The following is a 24,872-nucleotide window of genomic DNA, read 5'->3' on the forward strand; positions in this document are numbered from 1 at the left end:
TGCAGGTTTCTGGTTGTGTTTGCATTTCTTGTTGTTTTGGGGTGATGGATGCGCGCTCGAAGGAGATTTTGGGGATTTGGGGAGATATGGAGAATGATGGTTTTTTGTATTTTTGATGAACTGTTTTTGGGAAATGGTGGGTTATGGAATTTATGAAATAAAATATTACAGAGGTACAAGCTTCTGAATTTTTATCATTTCAAAGTTTTGGCTTTTCAAGGTTTCAACCTTCCAAAGCTTTCTCATTCCAAAGTTGCAACCTTTCAATGTTTTGACCTTCCAAAGTTTTAACTTTACAAGGTTTCAATCCTCCAAAGTTTTAACTTTACAAGGTTTCAACCTTCCAAAGTTCTATCATTCCCAAGTTTTAACCTTCCAAAGTTTTAACTTTGCAAAGTTCCAACCTGCCAAAGTTCTATCATTCCAAAGTTGCAACCTTTCAATGTTTTAACCTTCTAAACTTTTAACTTTACAATGTTCCAACCTTCCAAAGTTCTGTCATTCCAAAGTTCCAACTTTCCAAAGTTTTAACTTTGCAAAGTTCCAACCTGCCAAAGTTCTATCATTTCAAAGTTGCAACCTTTCAAAGTTTTAACCATTCAAAGTTTTAACTTTACAAGGTTCCAACCTTGCGAGGTTCTATCATTCCAAAGTTTGAACCTTCCAAAGTTTTAACTTTGCAAAGTTCCAACCTTCCAAAGTTCTATCATTCCAAAGTTTGAACCTTCCAAAGTTTTAACTTTGCAAAGTTCCAACCTTCCAAAGTTCTATCATTCCAAAGTTGCAACCTTTCAAAGTTTCAACTTTCCAAAGTTTTAACTTTACAAGGTTCCAATCTTCCAAAGTTCTATCATGGCAAAGTTTCAACTTTGCAAAGTTCCAAACTTCCAAAGTTCTATCATTCCAAAGTTGCAACATTTCAATGTTTTAACCTTCCAAAGTTCTAACTTTGCAAAGTTCCACACTTCCAAAGTTCTATCATTCCAAAGTTGCAACCTTTCAATGTTTTAACCTTCCAAAGTTCTAACTTTGCAAAGTTCCAAACTTCCAAAGTTCTATCATTCCAAAGTTTTAACCTTCCAAAGTTTTAACTTTGCAAAGTTCCAACCTTCCAAAGTTCTATCATTCCAAAGTTGCAACTTTTCAATGTTTTGACCTTCCGAAGTTTTAACTTTACAAGGTTTCAACCTTCCAAAGTTCTATCATTCCAAAGTTGCAACCTTTCAATGTTTTAACCCTCCAAAGTTTTAACTTTACAAGGTTCCAACCTTCCAAAGTTCTATCATTCCAAAGTTTTAACCTTCCAAAGTTTTAACTTTGCAAAGTTCCAAACTTCCAAAGTCCTATCATTCCAAAGTTGCAACCTTTCAATGTTTTAACCTTCCAATGTTTTGACTTTACAAGGTTCCAACCTTCCAAAGTTCTATCATTCCAAAGTTGCAATCTTTCAATGTTTTAACCTTCCAAAGTTTTAATTTTACAAGGTTTCAACCTTCCAAAGTTCTACCATTCCAAAGTTGCAACCTTTCAGAGTTTTAACTTTGCAAAGTTTCAACCTGCCAATGTTCTGTCATTTCGAAGTTGCAACCTTTCAAAGTTTTAACCTTTCAAAGTTTTAACTTTACAAGGTTCCAACCTTCCAAAGTTCTATCATTCCAAAGTATTAACCTTCCAAGGTTTTAACATTACAAGGTTTCAACCTTCCAAAGTTCTATCATTCCAAAGTTGCAACCTTTCAAAGCTTTAACCATCCAAAGTTTTAACTTTACAAGGCTCAACCTTCCAAAGTTCTGCCATTCCAAAGTTGCAGTTTTTCAAAGTTTTAACCTTCCAAAGTTTTAAATTTGCACGGAGTCAACCCCCAAGTTCAATCATACTAAAGTTGCATCCATACAAAGTTTGAACCTACCCAAGTTCTATCATTGCAAACTTCCAACCTTCCAAAGTTTTTACTATGAAAGTTTCAACCTTACAAAGTCCCATAAAGGAAATATGTAATGAACGTAATGTGGTCAGTTTGTCCACAGGAGGTAAATTTGGAGGAACAACACATAGGAGGTAATCAATAATAAAAATCATGGTTTCCAAAGTCCAGATGTACGTAACTATTTATTATACGATAATAGTCGCACTCGAATGCAGCACATTAATTTTTATCTATACAGTTTTACATAATTGGTTCACTCCTTTTTTTTTCGTTTTATGTTTCTTAAGACGCTGACGTACATTGAATCATGGCTATGCTACACATGCCTAACACGCGACTGTTCTGCCACTTCGCTGACTAAATGCGAATTAATTGGTTGGCCGATCGTCGTGGCTGTTTTTGGGGTTCTTGTGTTGCAAAATGTGGAAAGGCGAAAAATTTATTTGGATCCTTTATCGATGAGATTAATCGAGTTGATTTCGGGTGATGTGTCATTCTACAGGTTGTTTCAAAATTGTATCCTATGATTATTATGTTTGTTATAGTACTTCTCTGTAATTGATGAAGATGTATGAAGGAAATGTTGAAGTAGCTAAATTAAAAAATTTGGAAAATCACAAAGTTAACTTTGACATTGGAGTTCAAGGTTTAATTTTTTTTCTGTTTCATTAGGGAGAGTCTTAGAGTCCTAAAGAGTCTTAAAGAGTCATAAAGTGTTACGGTCTTAGAGAGTTTTAAAATCTTACAGTCTTAAAGAGTCTGACAGTAATGATCACATACAATTTTGAAACATCCTGTATATTTTAAAAAAGTGTCCCATCGCTAAATATCTCTACTATATAAAAAATTATAAGTTCGTTCGTTACAAATAAATTTCTTGAAAATGTAGGAATCATTTCACGTACATGTCGATTGGATCGTTTTCGATTTTCCATCACTTTGCCACACATTCGCTCTCGAAACAACTGGGTTTATATGCTCGAATTAATTTACGTGCGGATTAAAACGGGAATATTAAAAAATGATCTGAACCTCCATATGAACTAACAGTTTATGCAACAATTAACAACTTTTGGGCATTTAAGAGCACTTTTCGGGATAATGGTATTTATCCCGGAGTGTTTATTTTGATAAATTCGCAAACTACAACAACGCTGTATATAAAACTGTATGGTACAAAGAAGTATAGAGATGCCAACCCACGAGTTGGCGCGCGAGAAAAGAAGCCTTACAGTTACATTTTGACAAACTGCAGCAATTCGCACTATAGCCTGTCATTTTCGCCTAATTTCCAATACCGAAAGTGTGAGGCATTTCTCTTCTGACCAATTGGGTCCTTCCAAACCTGGGTTAGCCACCGCGCGCCAATTCCTGGCTCGACTACGGTATGTACTGTAGACAACCCTGTTCCTGGCGCGTGGAGCCAGGTTTAAGGGACGCCCACCGTAGAACAGTCCCATGTGACGTTCCATAGTGACTACTCGAAACGTTTGCCTGACTTGTTCTTTCACTCAATTGTGCGCGAGCAATATCGGCGAAAATACGTGTGAGCCCATTTTTCTATTCTGACCAATTGGGATAGTCCTACTAGGTCAGCCTACGCCGGCTCCTGGTTTGACTGCAGTATGGTCCACAGGACATGTAGCAAGGTCTAACACGTTGAAAGATCGACGGTGTTCATTTAGATGTGTTGGCATCTCTGACAAAACGTAACATCTTAAATGACATGTTCTGTATGAATTTTTAGTGACGGAACCAATACCGAAAATACGTGCAAGGCCATTTATCTATTCTGACCAATCGGGGCCATGGGTACTCCTGGGTCCGCCTCCTATGCGCCAGCTCCTGGTTTGTCTGCAGTACATATGGTCCATAGGACATATTGCAAGGTCCTAATATTTTGAAAGATCGACAGTGTCTATATAGTCAAAATGATTCAAAATCACGCGCCAACTCGTGGGTTGACAGCACACATTTTGTGGTATTTATTTGATTTCTACTGTAGCGGAAAATAAAGGACCTACAGACGTGAAAAGATCTCTGAACAAGTTGTTATCATTCTCTTGTCCCTGCTATTTTAATGTATTGACTAGTTAATAGTTAATTACGTAGCAACAAAATAAATTATCATTATTGTAAACAATTAAATTTATAAATAATTGTAATGGGGAGGGTTATTTATTAAATTTATAAATAATTGTAATAATTTGAACAAAGAGTCATTTAATACAAATTGAACATATAAACCCAGATAAGTTTTATCCTTGAAATTTCTTGAATTTGCGTGTTCGTTTAATATACACGTTTTGTGTCCGTCAGTGGTCAAACATGTATGTCTCAATCGAATCCAAAAACCATGGTTTTCTAATTAAAAAAATTTCTCTTACACCAGCAAGTAAACGCGTATTTATTAAATTAATAAAAAAAAAAATTTCGTGTATGAAATCGCCATCGACTTTGGATTCGTTGGGCATTATAAAAAAAGAGGAAGAGAAATTCGCATCTTAGTATATTTTTGGCACGAGGAGAGGAACGCCGTTTTACCACACACCTGTCGTTCGTTCGCGATTCTCTAGTCCGTATATCGCTACTCGCGTTATCAAAAAATGTTATCGTAACTCGATTTCGACTAAAGAAGAGGAGCGAAGCAGCTCGCGAGCTCGTTACCGCGGGCAGAGGGCAAAACGCACCTTAATTTTACTGTAAGCACGTTTCATTCATTTTTTATAGCAACAAATATTAATCGACGCGCCATTTTGCGTTCCGCAGTCGGCCATCTTGCGTTCCGCAGTCCGCCATCTTCCTGTCCGCGGTGACGATCTCGCGGTCTCGCTAACGAGACAAACTATCGCCTAGTACCTTTGGTAATTCGGATGTGCATGGAACTATGATTATTATCACTGATCGCTTAAACATAATCCGTCGCAGCTGAAACGCTGTTGCTGGCTTTCGCCTGGTCATAGAGATCTAGAGCCTCGATCAACTTCCTGGTGAACATTCGCTTTCCATATTTCTCTTTCCACTCTTAGACATTACATAACCCACGTGACAGTCGTTGAAGTTTCTAGGGTCATTTATTTCTTAAGGTAAAATATGAAGGATCAGTTAGGTGAAGGATAGGTAACATGTGGATCAACATATGATCTTATGATCTTTTGATTCTTGAATAGTTAAACAAAATGGAGGATGAACATAATAATGTTAGTTAAACAAGATGGACGAAGTCTTATGTTCTTTACCCAGCATCAGTTAAACAAAATGGACGATGGACACAAGTCTTGCCTAGCTAATATTAATTAAACAAAATGGACGATGGACACAAGTACCATATCCTTTACCTAACTGTCCTCCATGTGTCCACCCCTCGATTATTTTATTCAAAACCACATAGCTTGAATTAATTTTCAAGTTCACAAATCTTCCTAACCTAACCTCCGTCCAAAAAGACTCCCCGCGACTACTCACCAGAACGATCTCGGTCAGAGTTTTCGGCGCTGTCCAGGAGAGCCTGGAACGCAAGAGAAGGTCTCGAACGATCAACGTCGCGAAGAAGGAAACGAAAAGTAAAGCGAACGTAGTTTCTCCCGAAGGACAACGCGTCGATCCGAAAGGATCCTTCATGCAAGATGGCTGGAAAGGCTGCTGTAGCTGTCTTCCTCCATCTCAAGCCGTCGTCAGTAAAGATCGGAGAAGGAGACCTGAGAGGAAACGCCGGAATGTAGGTGGTGAAGAGCGTGCAGCTCCTCCATCGAGGTTGACGGCATACTGTTGCTGTCCCCTAGGATGCTGGCTGCCGGTCCCACGTTTGGTGAACCGGCTGTGTTCGACGGGACCGGTGTACCTGGACAACCGACGTTGCTGCTCGTCGTGTTGCCCTCCTGCCGCATCATGTTCCGCCGCCATTTCGCGCGCGCGTTTTGGAACCACACCTGGGACAGCAGAACCCTATGATTCTTGGCCTTGGTGGGTCATGTTTACTATTTGATTTGTAATTCTGGGTTCCTCTGACCAAATTACACTGTTGTAGGATTATAGGTTATGGGTATATAGGTTAGGTGAGGTTATAGGTTATAGATACAGGGTGATTCATATAGGGAGACTGATATCTTCAAATTTGGAGATATCCTTCACATCAGATCCTTGTGGATTCTTAGGCTCCTAGGTAGCTTGATATATGACAGTATTTTTCTACATTTAGGTCCCTAGGTTATAGTAAACTACTAGGTGAACTACATCCACATCATATCCCTATCTATTTAACCTTGAAGTCATCCTAATCTCTAGTTCTGCAAATTTGAAGATATTCTCCACATCTTTAGACCTCTATAGTTATAATGGATATGTCTCTAGCTATGTGTCCACATGTCTCTAGCTATATGTCCACATATCTCTAGCGACATATGTCCACATATCTCTAGCTATGTGTCCACATACCTCTAGCTACATATGTCTACATATCCTTAGCTATATGTCCACATATCTCTAGCTACATATGTCCACATATCTCCAACTACATATCCACATATCTCTAGCTACATATGTCCACATATCTCCAACTACATATCCACATATCTCTAGCTACATATGTCCACATATCTCCAACTACATATCCACATATCTCTAGCTACATATGTCCACATATCTCTAGCTACATATGTCCACATATCTCTAGCTATGTGTCCACATACCTCTAGCTACATATGTCTACATATCCTTAGCTATATGTCCACATATCTCTAGCTACATATGTCCACATATCTCCAACTACATATCCACATATCTCTAGCTACATATGTCCACATATCTCCAACTACATATCCACATATCTCTAGCTACATATGTCCACATATCTCCAACTACATATCCACATATCTCTAGCTACATATGTCCACATATCTCCAACTACATATCCACATATCTCTAGCTACATATGTCCACATATGTTTTGCTACATATGCACACATATCTCTAGCTACATATGTTCACATATCCTTAGCTACATATGTCCACATATCTCTAACTACATATGTCCACATATCTCCAACTACATATCCACATATCTCTAGCTACATATGTCCACATATCTTTAGCTACATATGTCCACATATCTCTAGCTACATATGTTCACATATCCTTAGCTACATATGTCCACATATCCCTAACTATATGTCCACATATCTCTAGCTACATATGTCCACATATCTGTCCACATATCTCTAGCTACATATGTCCACATATCTGTCCACATATCTCTATCTATATGTCCACCTATATGTCCACATATCTATCCACATATCTATCCACCTAACAATACCTAAAACTCATCACCAACCTTAACGAAAGATCTCCCAAAAATCACAATAAACTTAAACAACACGAAACAAAAAGAACACCCAGCAAAAAGATCTCGTTATCCGTGCAAAAACGTCGCCGGACGAAAATCGAGAACGAAATTTATTTCCCACCTGAAGCACCCTCTTGGAGAGGCCCGTCTTCTGCGCCAGTTGCTTGAGGTCCTTCGCGTCCGGATTCTGATTTATAGCAAAATAATTCTTCATCGTTCGCAACTGATGGTGCTTGAAGCTCGTTCTCATGCGTTTCGTTCGTTGGCTCTGATGCACGGGCCCCGGCGATCCGACAGACGCCTCGTACGCCGCCAACGATTCCATGGACGACGACAGCTCGGTAGGATGGAGGAGTTCTGAAACAAAATACCCTATTTCATCGGGTACTACTATCTTCTTTTTAATTGGTTCTTTGGTAAAAAAAAGAGAAAAAAATTGTTTGCGTAACATCGAGATTCAGATGAGTTATACAGACGGAATGAGAAAGTGAAATTAGGATGTTGATATTCTTATGGTGAATATTGATATTAAATTCTTAAGTTGGTTTATGAGTAGGTTCATAGATTTATCATCGTGTCTGTTAGCATATTTATCATCATATGTATCATCATAGGTATCATCATATCTATCATCATATGTATCATCATATGTATCAGCATATGTATCATCATATGTATCATCATATGTATCATCATATGCATCATCATATGCATCATCATATGTATCATCATATGTATCAGCATATGTATTATCATGTGTATCATTATATGTATCATCATATGTATCAGCATATGTATTATCATATGCATCATCATATGCATCATCATATGCATTATCATATGCATCATCATATGCATCATCACATGCATCATCATATCTATCATCATATCTATCATCATATCTATCATCATATCTATCATCATATCTATCATCATATGTATTATCATATGTATCATCACGTCTACCATCATATTTACCATCATATTTAACATAATATCTGTCATCAGACCTATCACATTTATTATATCTATTATATACATATGCCATATCTGCCACAACTATCATAATTTTCACAGCTAGAATAACTATCATAACTTTCACAACTAACATAACTATCATAACTAGCATAACTACCATAACTATCAGAACCATCAGAACCATTATAACCATTATAACCATCACAACCATCACAACCATTATAACCACCATAACTATCATAACCATCACAATCGTCGCAACCATCATAATCATCATAACCACCATAACCACCATAACCATCGTAACCATCATAACCACCATAACCATCATAACCATCACAATCATCGCAACCATCATAACTATCATAACCACCATAACCATCGTAATCACCAAAACCACCATAACCATCATAACCATCACAATCATCGCAACCATCATAACCACCATAACCATCGTAACCATCATAACCACCATAACCATCATAACTCCCACATCTATCATATCTATCATATCTATCATATCTATAGTACTTATATCTGTATACAGCCCTGTCTTTATGCTCCTACATTCCTATATTATTATAGCACCACAACCTTGCATTTCCCTATATGGTATATATCCCTATATTTCCCTATACGTCCCTATATCTCCCTACATCCCTATATCTCCACATCCTTGCCTCTATGTCCCAGATACCTATCGCAGATCAATAACCACTCAAATCTCCGATACTCCGTTGCTCAAACATTTAGTAATTCGAATCAATTCCTACGAAACCGCAAAGTGTCCTGAAAGAGTAGGTGATGAACATTCGAAAACCGCGTCCGATCGAATCTCACGTCAAACGAATTTCCGGGCACGTAACCGCGTCGGAATAAAAGGAGGCAAGTCGCGTCGACCAGAAGGACATCGGCGCAACCGTTCGGTGCCGTTGCAAGTTGCAGTTGTTGCGCGCCGCCGGAGCGAAGGAACGCATCCAATAAATAAGACGACGAGGGTAACCATTGAATTCAATCGAGAGAAAGAACGGGTTCCAGCGACGACGTTCGTGGACAGCCGGCGGCGGCGAGCAAGCGACGGGGCCGTGGAAGGGAACGGGGCAACCCAGGCCAGAAGTAAATCCCCGTGCACGTATCCGCCATTACTGTTTATTGTCCCGAACTTCCATTCCCTACGGACGACGGGCTGTTCTCTCTGTCCGTGGCTCGCGATCCAGAAAAGAGAAGAACCGAGAACCGTGGACGGCCACACCGCCGTTGGAATTCGTTTTGCCGGGGTGAACGACACCGCCATTTTTCTTTCCCTTAAGATGGAAAAACCGAGCGCTGCGATTCCTGGGAACTGGCTTTTAGGGCGCCGTGGCTCTGATTCGTGGTGGAAGTTTGAGAGTTTATTGAGCTGGGATTTGGGTCAATTTTACTGATTTGGATACGGAAAGTTTACTGATGTGGATGTGGTGAATGTGGTTAGGTTAGGTTAGGATCCAATTTACGTAGGATTATATTGGCTTTAGTAGTATTACTGTTAGTGGAGGTATTAGGACTATAGGCTTTTGGTATAATGGATACTCTTGAGGTTAGGTGCTAGGACTATAAGCTTTTTGGTGGTATAAGTGATACTGTTGAGGTTATGTACAAGGACTATAGGCAGTTTGGCAGCATAACTGATACTGTCAAGGTTATGTAACAGTACTGTAGGCATTTTGGTAGTATATTAGTTGTGTCAAGGTTATGTATTAGACTATAACCATTTTGTTAGTATAATGCACCCTGCTGAGGTTATGTGCTAGGACTATAGGCAGTTTGGTGGCATAACTGATACTGTCAAGGTTATGTAACAGTACTATAGACATTTTATTAGTATATTAGTAGTGTCAACGTTATGTATTAGACTATAGGCATTTTAGTATAATGCACCCTGCTGAGGTTATGTGCTAGGACTATAGGCAGTTTGGTGGCATAACTGATACTGTCAAGGTTATGTAACAGTACTATAGACATTTTATTAGTATATTAGTAGTGTCAACGTTATGTATTAGACTATAGGCATTTTAGTATAATGCACCCTGCTGAGATTATGTACTAGGACTACAGGCAGTTTGGTAGCATAACTGATACTGTCAAGGTTATGTAATAGTACTATAGACATTTTGGTAGTATATTAGTAGTGTCAAGGTTATGTATTAGACTATAGTCATTTTGGTAGTATAATGCACCCTGCTGAGGTTATGTGCTAGGACTATAGGCAGTTTGGTGGCATAACTGATACTGTCAAGGTTATGTAACAGTACTATAGACATTTTATTAGTATATTAGTAGTGTCAACGTTATGTATTAGACTATAGGCATTTTAGTATAATGCACCCTGCTGAGGTTATGTGCTAGGACTATAGGCAGTTTGGTGGCATAACTGATACTGTCAAGGTTATGTAACAGTACTATAGACATTTTATTAGTATATTAGTAGTGTCAACGTTATGTATTAGACTATAGGCATTTTAGTATAATGCACCCTGCTGAGATTATGTACTAGGACTACAGGCAGTTTGGTAGCATAACTGATACTGTCAAGGTTATGTAATAGTACTATAGACATTTTGGTAGTATATTAGTAGTGTCAAGGTTATGTATTAGACTATAGTCATTTTGGTAGTATAATGCACCCTGCTGAGGTTATGTGCTAGGACTATAGGCAGCATAACTGACATCGTTGACTGTATGCACTAGGACTACAGCTAGTTTGATACTACGAAGTACACTGCTGATGATATAACCTAGAATTATAGTGACTACAATATTATAACACACATGTATTAAATTGTAACGACTACTGCCATAACGTAGCTTGACTAATGATTCTGATCAGGAGGGACACTTTTTGACCTTACTTTATTTTCTACGAAAATTGTAACAACTTTTAGGACACCTTATGAACAATCTTGCAGACAAGCTTCTTTGTCCAGAAAAAATTACTTGATATTGATATCGATATTAATATTGCTGTTGAAATTACTATTGACATGAAGTCTGATTGTTATGAAAATCAACATGAATAACATAATAAAATAAACAATTGTACTAAAATAAAAAGTATAACAAAATGAATCCCTCATCGACCTCAGACAATCGCATCGAAAATTCATCTCAAGGTTTCTCCGACTGACAAGACAAAAGATTCCCAGAATCCTCTCCTGCCCCCGGAAGAGTCCGACCATCCGATGCGAGCGATTTCACCGGACATCCCGGTGTAAGCGGCGCGGCGGTCGCGAGCGGAGAAAAGGCTCGGGCCGGACAGTGACAGATGGGTATCGGTGGCGAGATGCATCGATTGGCCGATCTGGCCGGAAAAGAATGCTGCCGTGGCCAATACGTGGCCACTGGCTACAGAAATGGCCGGCAGGAACACTATAATGCCGCCTGGCTCTTTTCTTGCGCAGCCGAGTGCCATCCGCGATTTCGCCCTCTGGCCCGATCCTGACAAATTGTAATCTCATTCTTGAACCACGAAAACCGCGTCCACCTGATCTGCCCTGCGGGCTCTATCCGCTTGGGAACCAGGCCAGCTACGCGTAAAAACTTGCGTATGCCTTTTGCAGAGCTGGTTTATTGATAGAGCGGCTCTCGGGGAAAGCGATCGGGTTCGGTGACCTTTTCGGGGAAAATGGGTGATGGGACATTTGTGGATACTTGTGGGACAATTTGGGATACTTTGGGACAATTGTGGAATCTTATGGGACAATTGTAGAATACTTGTGGAACAATTATGGAATCTTATGGGACAATTGTGGAATACTTGTGAGACAATTATGGAATTTTATGGGACAATTGTGGAATACTTATGGGACAATTATGGAATCTTATGGGACAATTGTGGAATACTTATGGGACAATTATGGAATCTTATGGGACAATTGTGGAATACTTGTGGGATAATTATGGAATCTTATGGGACAATTGTGGAATACTTGTGGGACAATTGTGGAATCTTATGAGACAATTGTGGAATACTTGTGGGATAATTATGGAATCTTATGGGACAATTGTGGAATACTTGTGGGACAATTGTGGAATCTTATGAGACAATTGTAGAATACTTGTGAGACAATTGTGGAATCTTATTGGACAATTATAGAATATTTGTGGGACAATTATAGAATCTTATGTGACAATTGTGGAATATTTGTGGGACAATTATGGAATCTTATAGGACAATTATGAGAAACTTATTGGACATTTATTGGAAACTGTAACAGAGGGATTTTTAATTGTTTGTGGGCAAATTTATAACAAAGAGGAGGAGGATGATTCTTGTAAGTAAAGGACGAGGAGCATCCTTGTAGAAGGAACTTGTTTAACTGTTTGTGGACAAGTTAATATCAAGGAGGAGAAGTAAGAAAATCTCTATTGAAGCAGGATTTTTAATTGTCTGTGGACAAGTTTATATCAAAGAGGAGAAGTATGAGGATCTCTGTAGGAGTATTTTTAATTGTCTGTGGACAAATTTATATCAAGGACAAGTAAGAGTATATCATACTAATAAGAGGATTTTTAATTGTCCATAGACAAAATACCAAAGTGTCCGCAATATTTCAAAGAAGCTTACAAGCATCAGAGGGTACTTGAATAACATAATATATCTCAATAAACTTCTCTTGAAACGACAGATGTAATAGTATCCGAGTAACAGTAAATATTGATGTTTCTTTCGATCGCGTAGTATTGATCGAGGCAAGAAGAGAAGGGTAAAAAAAGCGCGGCCCCTTTGTTCCTTCCGCCGTGGAGTCGAAACAATAAAGAATTCAGAAGAATCCATAGTCTCGCCTCTCCGCGTCCCCGTGTACGCAAATACGTGTAATTGGCAGTGGTGAAAGAACGCGAAACGAGGGATGGAAGGGGTTGCCAGAGGGATAATTGGGCCGGATGGTAAACGGGGGTGTGCTGCACTTTCAGACGCGGTTCTTAAAACCATGGGAACACGTGCTCCCTGCGAGCTCGCCTCTCTCTATCTCAAAATTCCTTTTTTCATCCCTAGAATCAAGGGAGTTGTATTATTTGCCGAGCAATGAGCATAATGGCTCGTTCGCTCTGCAAACATTTGCCGGGGCTTGCGAGGATTTGGACTTCGAGGCAAATCGGATTGGAGGTGGATGGGTGCTAGGTTATAGGAATGATATAGTATTTCAATTCTAGGACATGGTGATTTCATGTTGCTTTTGGGAGGACTGTAGTCACGTGACAACTACGTGGTTGCCAGCGATAGAGTTACTTGACGGTCCGCGTGAGAAGTAATCAAAATGGCCGCCGCATTTTTGCAGTACACTTCAAAAATATAAACAGTGTTTGCAACTATATTGTGTAATATTTTACTTGTTATTTACAAGATTTCTTAATAAATTTTTGGCATCAGGTTAATATTAAAAGTATTAAAAATATTACGGTATGTAGTGTTAAGTACTTCGCATGCAGCATGTACACCATGGTGCGTTGTCATGCAACAGAAAACAACTTCCCGGCGCTCGATATTCGGGCCTCACACGAACGATCTTCCACAAATGTTCCATAACACCCAGATAATATTCGCCATTAACATTTTGTCCCTATGGAACGAATTCCCGAAGTATTCCTTTAGAATCGTAAAAGCAAATTAACATTGTCTTCTCGAGGGACTTCTGGAATCGCAATTTTTTGATTTTGGAGAGCCTGGAGATTTCCACGTAGCACTTTGGCGCTTTGTTCGAGGTTCATACTTGAAGCACCGCGTCTCGTCACTAGTTACGATTGATTCCAGGAATGTACAGTTTCGTCTGGCTGTTTTGATAAGATCCTCGCAATATTCAACGCTAGCAATTTGTTGCGCTCGCCCGTGATTTTGTGACACGGTGACGAAAGGTTCTGTCGCATTAAACGCTATAAGTTTACATATCGTTGCTCGATTCCAATAATTATTGTGTTTTGTAGGGGAGGTATACTGTTTTCAGACAACATATTTAATAGATAGTGCTATTATTATACAGAGAAATTTCTAGCTGGGACGTCGATGAACAATATGGCGGCGTTGCTCGACAAAATGGAAGATATACTTTCAGATAACATATTGTTTTAATAGATGGCGCTGGTTTTTCTTAAATTTAAAAAGTTCAGTAACCATCATATACCTAACCTGTATATACTACCTCTAAAACCAAAGCAAAATAATTTGAAAGAGTAAAGTTTCCTCATCGAAATCAATTTTTCAAGCCGTCGAAGTGTCCTTTCTAGAGAAGGGACCGTTATCGAGTTCGCAATTCCAGCGATTCATCGAACGTCCAGACGGAATAGTTCGAAGGGAACCGTCTTCGGCAAAAAGTGTCCCAATTATATATAAAGGCAATAAGAGGCGAGGCAGTCGGCCGGTTCCCAGACGGAGCATGCAACGCGGGCATCTCTGTCCGATTTTATGGCCGTTGATCGTAAATTCTTGCCCCTCTAACGAAATAACCGGTGAGGCGTCGTCCGAAATCGCACGGGGCTACTTTGTGCGAAACTCGCGGTGTTCCGCGATTATTAAACTTTCCATAGGAATTGAGGAGTCTTCCGGCACGTTTAAACGCCAATTAAAACGCGAGGACGGACACGTTCGACGGAGCGTATTTATTCGGCTCTCGAAAAGGAAAACCGTTTGAACGGCTGGCACATGTCCAGCGGAGCAGGACAAAGAGGCCCTTGTCGAGGATCAATTATAGACAGGCGAAATTCGACGAGGAATTCTGGTCAGAATTTATACGTCGATACATTCTTTAGAATCGTGGTTATGTTTCGTTAGTGTATTTTGGTTGAAATGTACTTTACTACACTTTATAATTAATATACACTATTATACTACTTGTACTAAACATTGTATATTACTAATAGTACTGCAGTATTCTACTTTTGGAGATGTATGTGTGGCTGGTAAGTTGGCGTGTAAGATGAGACTTCTTTCGAGCTGTTAACTTGTTACACGGTAATCGACTGCATTACACTGTTTATCAAGTCTTGACACATAGTCAAGTCAAACAGAAGTATGTATGGCTGGTAAGATGGCATGTGATGTGAGACTTCTTTCGAGCTGTTACCTTGTTACACGGTAATCGACTGTATTGCGTTGTTTTCTAAGTTTTGACAAATAATTAAGTCAAATAGAAGTATGTGTGGCTGGTAAGTTGACATGTGAGAGGAGACTTTATTACAGTATTTATTACAGTGTAATACTTTATACAGTGTTACACTGTTTTTCAAGTTTTTACAAGTTTTGACTAACCCAATTCCAGTCAGTAAAGACAGACATAAACAGAGATAGACATAAAAAATATTTAGTAACTGAAGACTACGTAAATAATTAGTCTTTCGTATGACACAAGAGTCATGTATGTACACTGTTCAATTTTCTGTACACACCAGTGTACATATGTGACTTTCATATGTTATGTACACATGTGATTGTTATATGTCCATGTACATATGTTATTGTCAATGTTATGTACATATGTGACTGTCATATGTTATGTACATATGTTATTGTCATATGTTATGTACATATGTGACTGTCATATGTTATGTACATATGTTATTGTCATATGTTATGTACATATGTGACTGTCATATGTTATGTACATATGTTACTGTCACATGTTATGTACATATGTGACTATCTTTATGCAACAAGAGTCATGTATGTGCACTGTTCAATTTCCTGTACGCACCAGTTGAAATCCGTAAATACCTTCAAACGACCACCTCCCCGAATTTCCAAATTTCCCTCCAAATATTCATCTCAAGATCAAAGTTTCCCTTCCCAAAAATCATTTCCCAAACGCCTCCCATTAGACCCACAATCAAAAGTTATCGAAAACAAAATAAAAATGAAAATGTAAACGAGAATGTAAGGCCGCGAATTCCGCGCCGCGACTCGCGAACTCCGCACGCGGCCACTAGGCGGCCAGCCGCGAATTGTCGCTCTCGCAATGACAATGGTCCCCCGCGACTATTAATACGCGGCCGCGAGCCGCGCACGGCGGACACGATTCCGCTCAGCGTACACGGTTGCGACCGTAACGCAGAAAGCGGAGACGAGCTCCCATTTTTGATGTTAGGGATAGCGAGCTGGTTCCATACCCGCATCCCTAAGTCCCAATTTCCGAAGCCCCAGCGATGATCGACGGACGAAGTTGCTTCTCGCAGTCGTCCGCCGATAACACCGCCGTATCGCTCGCCCTGCCCAATAATCCCCCACCATGGTGACACCCGATGGAAGCTTCCTCCCCGAGTCCCCTGATCGACCCTGCGGAGTGCCTTGAGCAGCGCTGCTACGAAATGCGTCTCGACTCGAGCATCCTTACGACCGAAGGGTATGCGACCATTAATAAGCTAGTTGAGTAAGTCGTAGATTGTATGTAGGCAGGAATCAAAATAAATGTGTTGAACCAAAAGGTTTCTATTTGTTTACCCCCGAAACCGTAGTATAAGGTGCGGGCTACGGGTTGCAGCGACTGAATGTCAATGTCAGCGACCCAATGACAATGCCAGTGACCAACTGACAATGTCAGCGACCGAATGACAATGTCAGCGACTATCAATGTAAACAAGAATAAAGATAGAATGTGAAGATAGTAAGAACAGGAATAGAAGTGAGGAGAGAACTCACCAAGAGCACCAGCAGCGAGCCTCATAGTGACGGGTAATTCGGAGCCGGTGACCTCGGACAGCTTCCTCTTCCTGGGTCGTCCTTTCTGCACCGTGCCGGAAGTGGCGATAGGACTCTGCTCGGCGGCGCTGTAATAAGCCGGAAGCGGCGACACCCCCGGGGATCCGATGTCCTCGATGTTGCTGGCTGCGCTCCCATAATCACCCGCGCAGCACAGCAACTCATAGTGGGGTCTTGGGACCGACCAGCTCGTCATTCGTGAACCTTGCTGTGTCGAGTATTTCAGTGGCGACCCTGCGTTATCCTCCGAGTTCGATGAACGCGCGAACGCGACGGTCTCGCTCGCGAGAGGAGACAGACGATCGGCCACGCCGCTTTCCGATCGATACGATCGATCCGAGCGATTGAGTCGACTGAACCGAGACTTCTTTTTTGTTGGGGAGCGACAGCGGACTGGTGCTTTTTGCTTGCTGTGGAGTTACTTGGGTTATCTGGGGATTTTTGGTAGGTTTGGGGATTTGGGGATTTAGAGATTTGGGAATTTGGAGAGATGGGAATTTAGAGAGATGGGAATTGGGAGATATGGGAATTTAGAGAGATGGGAATTAGGAGATAGGGGAATTTAGAGAGATGGGAATTAGGAAATATGGGAATTTAGAGATATGGAAATTAGGAGATATGGGAATTTGGAGAGATGGGAATTAGGAGATATAGGGATTTGAAGATATGGGAATTAGGAGATGTGGGAATTTAGAGATATGGGAATTAGGAGATGTGGGAATTTAGAGATATGGGAATTAGGAGATATGGGAATTAGGAGATATGGGAATTTAGAGAGATGGGAATTAGGAGATATAGGGATTTGAAGATATGGGAATTAGGAGATGTGGGAATTTAGAGATATGGGAATTAGGAGATGTGGGAATTTAGAGATATGGGAATTAGGAGATATGGGAATTAGGAGATATGGGAATTAGGAGATATGGGAATTAGGAGATATGGGAATTTAGAGAGATGGAAATTAGGAGGTATGGGAATTTAGAGATATGGGAATTAGGAAATATGGGAATTTAGAGAGATGGTAATTAGGAGATATGGGAATTTAGAGAGATGGGAATTAGGAGATATGGGAATTTAAAAATACGGAAATTTAACGATACGTGAATTTAGAGATACAAGAATTTAGAGAACCAGTAGATTATCGATACAAGAAATTATCTCATCCAATCGCAAAATCGAGGATCAACCCAATCGACCAGAGAGGCACCGCGTCTTTCCCTTAAACGAGAACGCGCGTCGAGCCCTCGACTCGATCCTAATTCTCTAAAGACATCTCCGATAAGCACGTGGTAATCGATAAAAGTACTGTTCTAAACGTCGACGCGCCTCGTGTTTCTGTCACTCTCGTCATCAAACTCGTTGATAACAAAGAGACGGCCTTCGGAGGATGGTAACTCGGGCTGGTTGTTTCTCACCTACAATAAACCAGACCGTCCCTCTGGCCAAAATGGTCGCCCTTGTTCAGTGGGGTTCCACAGGAGGCGCACGTGAAACAGGCTACATGGTACACCAAGTCCCTGGCACGCATCACCAGCTCGGAGGCGGAAATTCCGGCTCGACATCGAGAACATCTCGATACGGCGAACAACCTGGAGACAGAAGTTAATGCGATATTGAGTTATGGGTGGTTGAGAATAGAGAGGCAAGTTTAGGGGAGAACTTTTGGAAGTAGTAAATTAAAAATTTCTGAAGTTTTTGAATTCTCAAATTTTGAAATTCTCAAATTCTCAAGTTTTCAAATTTTCAAATTTTCTATTTCTAAAAATTCCAAGTTCTCAAATTTCTAAATTCTCAAAGGTCTAAGATCTCAAAGTTCCAAGATTTCAAAGCTCCAAACTCTCAAATTTCCAAATTCTCAAATTTCCAAACTCTCAAATTTCAAAATTCTCAAATTTCCAAACTCTCAAATTTCCAAACTCTCAAATTTCCAAATTTTCAAAATTCCAAATTCTCAAATTTCCAAACTCTCAAATTTCCAAATTCTTAAATTTCCAAACTCTCAAATTTCCAAATTCTCAAATTTCTAAATTCTCAAATTTCCAAACTCTCAAATTTCCAAACTCAAATTTCCAAACTCTCAAAGTTTCAAACTTTCAAATTTCCAAACTCTCAAATTTCCAAATTTTCAAATTTCCAAACTCTCAAATTTCCAAATTCTCAAATTTCTAAATTCTCAAATTTCCAAACTCTCAAATTTCCAAATTCTTAAATTTCCAAACTTTCAAAATTCCAAACTCTCAAAATTCCAAACTCTCAAATTTCAAAATTCTCAAATTTCTAAATTCTCAAATTTCCAAACTCTCAAATTTCCAAATTCCCAAATTTCTAAATTCTCAAATTTCCAAACTCTCAAATTTCTAAATTCTCAAATTTCCAAACTCTCAAACTTCCAAACTCTCAAATTTCCAAACTCTCAAAGTTTCAAACTTTCAAATTTCCAAACTCTCAAATTTCCAAATTCTCAAATTTCCAAACTCTCAAATTTCCAAATTCTCAAATTTCTAAATTCTCAAATTTCCAAACTCTCAAATTTCCAAATTCTTAAATTTCCAAACTCTCAAAATTCCAAACTCTCAAATTTCCAAATTCTCAAATTTCTAAACTCTTAAAGTTCCAAATTCTCAAATTTCCAAGTTCTCAAAATTCCAAAATTCCAAAATTCCAAAATTCCATAATTCCAAAATTCCAAAATTCCAAAATTCCAGAATTTCAAAATTCCAATATTCGCAACACTAAAATCCCCAACACCAAAATCTCCTATACCCAAATTTCCAAATCTCCAATTCCTCAACTCCCCAAATCCCCAAATCCCCAAATCCCCAAATCCCCAAATTCCCAACACCATCTGCCCAAATCCCCAAATCCCAAAATATCTAACACCATCTCCCCAAACCTTCAAATCCCAAAAACCAAAAAATAACCAGAATCCAAGTACCCTTCCTCATTCCCAGTCTTCCCAGAATCTCCTAATTACAAAATCACCGATCGCAATCCTCTGGAATCATCGATGCCATGGTGCACGTGAGCCCCGTTGTTCGTGACCGTCGTCTCGAACCAAAATCGGAGAACAATGCCGTTCCCCTTGCACGAATTTTTTCTTCCACCGCTGCCACCATAACGTACCGGAACAGGGTGTCCGAGGGGCTACGCCTAGGGGATTCCTCGCGGACCCCGGTATCGCTGGATCGAAGCGAACGTTACAGTTTCCGAAGCGCGAAATCCAAATAGAGACAAAGGGGTTTGGCCTGGATATGGATCGTTGCATATTGCATGGGGGGAGCTACTTGTATTCTTCTCTAACGAACCAACTGCCTGCGGGAACAAGCGTATGGGATAGGTCTACGGTGTTACACCCTCTTGCCGGAATATCGTGTGTCATTTAGTATCGACAGGAAAATGGTGGGTGTATTGGGATTTTTAGATTGGTCTGATTCTGATTTGTAACTACAGTTAGGTCTACACTCTTAGTATGTTGGAAAAGTAACGGAACTTTTTACATTTAAGGAAAACTAGCGTCGTCTATTAAAATGATATTTTATCTAAGAACAGTATACTTCCTCTACAAAACATAATCATTATTGGAATCGAGTAAGGAATTGTAAACTTATAGTGCATCGAGCAACGAATTACTCGATCAGTGACCATGATATTACCCTTGTGAAACTCTGTTTCTAATTTTCAAGAATATATGTTCAAAGGTAGAGTATTTTGATAACAGAGTAACGTTGAGAAGTAAGAGAAAGTCGAAGCTGCACTCGTTATGACACGTGTCCCAAAGACGTTTCATCTTCCCTCGCTAACGAGCCTGAAAAATCTCCCAACCACCCTTTGTTCCCTTCAATTATTCTCTCCCGTCGATGAGAGGTTGATTAGACTATGATCACAGGGAATTAGAAACTTGATCACCTCATTTTTGTGAATCGAGAAATCGGATACACAGATGCCAACCCACGAGCTGGCGTATGGTGCAGCAAGCTTATCCCTTCCATTTCTGCAAATAACCGCAGCAATTCGCACTATAGCCTGTCAATTTCGCCTGACTTCCAATACCGAAAGTGTGAGGCATTTCTCTTCTGACCAATTGGGTCCTTCCAAACCTGGCTCAGCCACCGCGCACCAATTCCTGGCTCGACTACGGTATGCACTGTAGACAACCCTGTTCCTGGCGCGTGGAGCCAGGTTTAAGGGACGCCCACCGTAGAACAGTCCCATGTGACGTTCCATAGTGACTACTCGAAACGTTTGCCTGACTTGTTCTTTCACTCAATTGTGCGCGAGCAATACCGGCGAAAATACGTGTGAGGCCATTTTTCTATTCTGACCAATTGGGATAGTCCTACTGGGTCAGCCTACGCCGGCTCTGGTTTGACTGCAGTATGGTCCACAGGACATGTAGCAAGGTCTAACACGTTGAAAGATCGACGGTGTTCATTTAGATGTGTTGGCATCTCTGACAGAACGTAACGTCTTAAATGACATGTTCTGTATGAATTTTTAGTGACGGAACCAATACCGAAAATACGTGCAAGGCCATTTATCTATTCTGACCAATCGGGGCCATGGGTGCTCCTGGGTCCGCCTCCTATGCGCCAGCTCCTGGTTTGACTGCAGTACATATGGTCCATAGGACATATTGCACGGTTCTAATATTTTGGAATATCGACGGTATTTATATAGATATGTTAGCATCTCTGACAGAACTTTTTCTATTCTGAATTGAAGCTCTGAACGTTGCACTAATTAGTCCTGAATATTATACATTGATCGAGCCAAAATGACCCAAAACGCACAATTTGCAGAAGTAAAAAATTGAAGGACAAGTTTACGCGCGAATAGAAGGAAAAATTTCCCCGAACGAGTTTCCACTTTCATCATTGATTAATTCACGAGCAGTAAAGCTTTGAAGAAGTTGCGCAAGAATGCTTCGGAAAGGAATAATTCATAAAGGATTGAATATTTAACGCTTGCTAGTGGTCGAGGCTCGTCAATTTAACGATTTCGATGAAAGGAAAAAAGGAAGCAGACGAGAAGAAAGCACGTTCACACGTTTTCGATACGGAGAATTATGCAACGAGTGTTTCTCTGTCGCATCTGTTAACTGCACTTTGAATTGCAACGAGAATGCGGTTTTCATAGGCAAAAAACGCGATAACAGATTCACCGTGGCTGATTACCATTTTATGTAACGATTAAATTCAACTCCATTTATTTTATTCGCTCGAAATTTACATTTTAATTTCTTAATACACGCCTTTCGACGAATGCTGCTGTAATTAGCGTGCACAATAAGCGATCGTTTGTAGCGTCGGAGGAGAAGCGTCTTTAAAACAATTAAGACATTTACCTTTACAAATTTTAGCATTTACTTTCCGCATTTTGATTCATGGATAATAGTTTAAATTTCTGAATGGAACTTGTTTAAAGTTTGAAATCTCAACCTCAGTTTCACGATTTAGATTACCAAATTCCCTAAATTCCACAAATTTCCATCAATCAATTAATTTCATTTTATTTTTATCACCACATAGAAATAACCGTGTGCCAGTTTCGTTGAAACGTTACAATTAGCTCAAAGTCCGACGCAAATACCTGACAGATCAGATTCTGGCACGCTCTCAATTATTTTGGGTGAAGACAGAGGTTTGAAACGATTTTCTGACAGCACGTTGAAGGGACATCGAAGAAATGATGGATCGCTACTGTTCCGCTTACAAAGAGACCTTTGATAACTTTCGAATTCATATTTTCGACAAAGAATTCACTCGTTCGGAATTGACATAGTTACTGAAATAATACATTTTAGATAGTCTGTACGATATTTATGATGTATCAACTATTGTTGTATGGTTGTATCAACCATTGTTTACAGATAGTGGAGAGTGGTTGACATTGTGGAATAAAGACATAGTAAAACAGTAGTATAGTAGTATAGTAGTATAGTAGTATAGTAGTATAGTAGTATAGTAGTATAGTAAGTATAGTAGTATAGTAGTATAGTTGTATGTAGTATAGTAAGTATAGTATGTATAGTAGTATAGTAAGTATAGTAATGTAGTAGTATAGTAGTATAGTAGTATAGTAGTATAGTAGTATAGTAAGTATAGTAAGTATAGTAAGTATAGTAAGCATAGTAGTATAGTAAGTATAGTAAGCATAGTAGTATAGTAAGTATAGTAAGTATAGTAGTATAGTAAGTATAGTAAGTATAGTAGTATAGTAAGTATAGTAAGTATAGCAGTATAGTAATACAGTAGTATAGTAAGTATAGTAAGTACAGTAGTACAGTAGTACAGTAAGTGTAGTAAGTATAGTAAGTATAGTAGTATAGTAAGTATAGTAAGTATAGTAAGTATAGCAAGTATAGTAAGTATAGCAAGTATAGTAAGTATAGTAAGTATAGTAAGTATAGTAAGTATAGTAGTATAGTAAGTATAGTAGTATAGTAAGTATAGTAAGTATAGTAAGTATAGCAGTATAGTAATACAGTAGTATAGCAGTATAGTAATATAGTAGTACAGTAGTACAGTAGTATAGTAAGTATAGTAAGTACAGTAGTACAGTAGTATAGTAAGTATAGTAAGTACAGTAGTACAGTAGTATAGTAAGTATAGTAAGTACAGTAGTACAGTAGTATAGTAAGTACAGTAGTACAGTAGTATAGTAAGTATAGTAAGTACAGTAGTACAGTAGTATAGTAAGTAGCAAGTACAGCGGTATAGTAAATATAGTAGTGTAATAGTGTAGTAGTATAGTAATGTAGTGCTATAGTAAACTATATGGATCAGTGAAACACTACTATACTAAAATAATAGTATAATAAAACATCAATATAGTAATATAATGAAATACCAAAGCAACCAAATACCGAAATAATAAAATAGTAAAACAAAAATGAAAGAATTCTCCAAAATCTTCCCCCATTTCACAAACATTTCAGTGTAAAAAATAAAAATGTGACAAGCACATAAATTATCATCCGGAAATGATCGAACGATCGCAACGATAAAGAGAGATCGATCGATCGAAAAGGGCGGCACAGAGAAAAACGAAGTGTCATCCAGTGGCTCTGGAAATCGTGACCGCGTGTTTTTATCGCGGCGAGTATATCACCGCGTGGAATTTCAGGTGCCGGTTCAGGCTTCCTAGCCAGCGGCCCTCGGAGTTGGCCATTAGTAGACATTTTGTGTGGTCCGGGCAAACTTTTGAGCGGACCGGATGCTCCTATGCAAATTCGGGGATACCCCAATAAATACTGGAAACGGGAAGCCGGGGAACCGGGAACCTCGATGTCTTCCATTAATTCCTCGCGGTGGCTTGCTAATTCCACGCGCGAATATCTGGTGAGGGGTTGTTTGAGAGTTGGATCTTTGGAAATCTCATTATATGGCATTTGAAAATCCCACTATATGGCATTATAAGACTTGAATATTTCAGAGTACCCTATTAGAAAATTTGAAACTACAGTGTTCCAAAATTAAAGAACCTAATATAACACTATAATAAATAATACTGATCAATAGTAATGACTACTCACCTATAATAATCCTCTTTGCAGTAAATATTTCCGTCCCTGGCGAAGCACGTCAGCTCCGCAGCCAAAGGCACCCGGCAATGGCAGCAGCGTAAACAACCACAGTGCCACGCACGATCCGCAGCCCTCAGATACCATCGTTCAGCTATCTCTCTGCCACATCCTCCACATCCGAGGTTTCCGTCGCTGTTGCTGTTGTCTCCAGCGCCGACCTGTCGATTGCTGATGGCACCATCCCCTGGAGGGGGTGTGCTGCTACCACAGCCAACTTCCTTCAGCATCTCAAGTGCAACCGCCACCTACGCATTCTGTATTCCACAAATTTACTTCACTTCAAAATATATTCATTTGTATAATGATTGTCGTTTAA

The 24,872-nt window shown here is 39.5% G+C and overlaps 1 protein-coding gene and 1 long non-coding RNA gene across 3 annotated transcripts in view; one reads left to right on the top strand and one right to left on the bottom strand.

Annotated features, from left to right (window-relative positions):
- Positions 1-24,872, top strand: part of LOC143265336 (uncharacterized) — a 61,402-nt gene extending 36,530 nt beyond the window's left edge. For both annotated transcript variants that reach the window (XR_013039761.1, XR_013039762.1), the window contains exon 6: positions 24,527-24,872. This is a non-coding gene — a long non-coding RNA (uncharacterized LOC143265336). The remainder of the gene's footprint in view (positions 1-24,526) is intronic.
- On the bottom strand, positions 2,082-24,783 carry LOC100875146 (LIM/homeobox protein Lhx9). Its single transcript, XM_003700951.3, has 5 exons — positions 24,506-24,783; positions 18,387-18,560; positions 16,912-17,144; positions 7,393-7,628; positions 2,082-5,856 (listed from the first exon to the last, which is right to left on the bottom strand). Exons 1-5 carry the CDS (start codon positions 24,781-24,783, stop codon positions 5,602-5,604), a joined length of 1,176 nt encoding a protein of 391 aa, XP_003700999.2. The 3' UTR covers positions 2,082-5,601.

This window comes from Megachile rotundata, chromosome 11 (assembly GCF_050947335.1).
Source record: "Megachile rotundata isolate GNS110a chromosome 11, iyMegRotu1, whole genome shotgun sequence".
Taxonomy (NCBI): domain Eukaryota; kingdom Metazoa; phylum Arthropoda; class Insecta; order Hymenoptera; family Megachilidae; genus Megachile; species Megachile rotundata.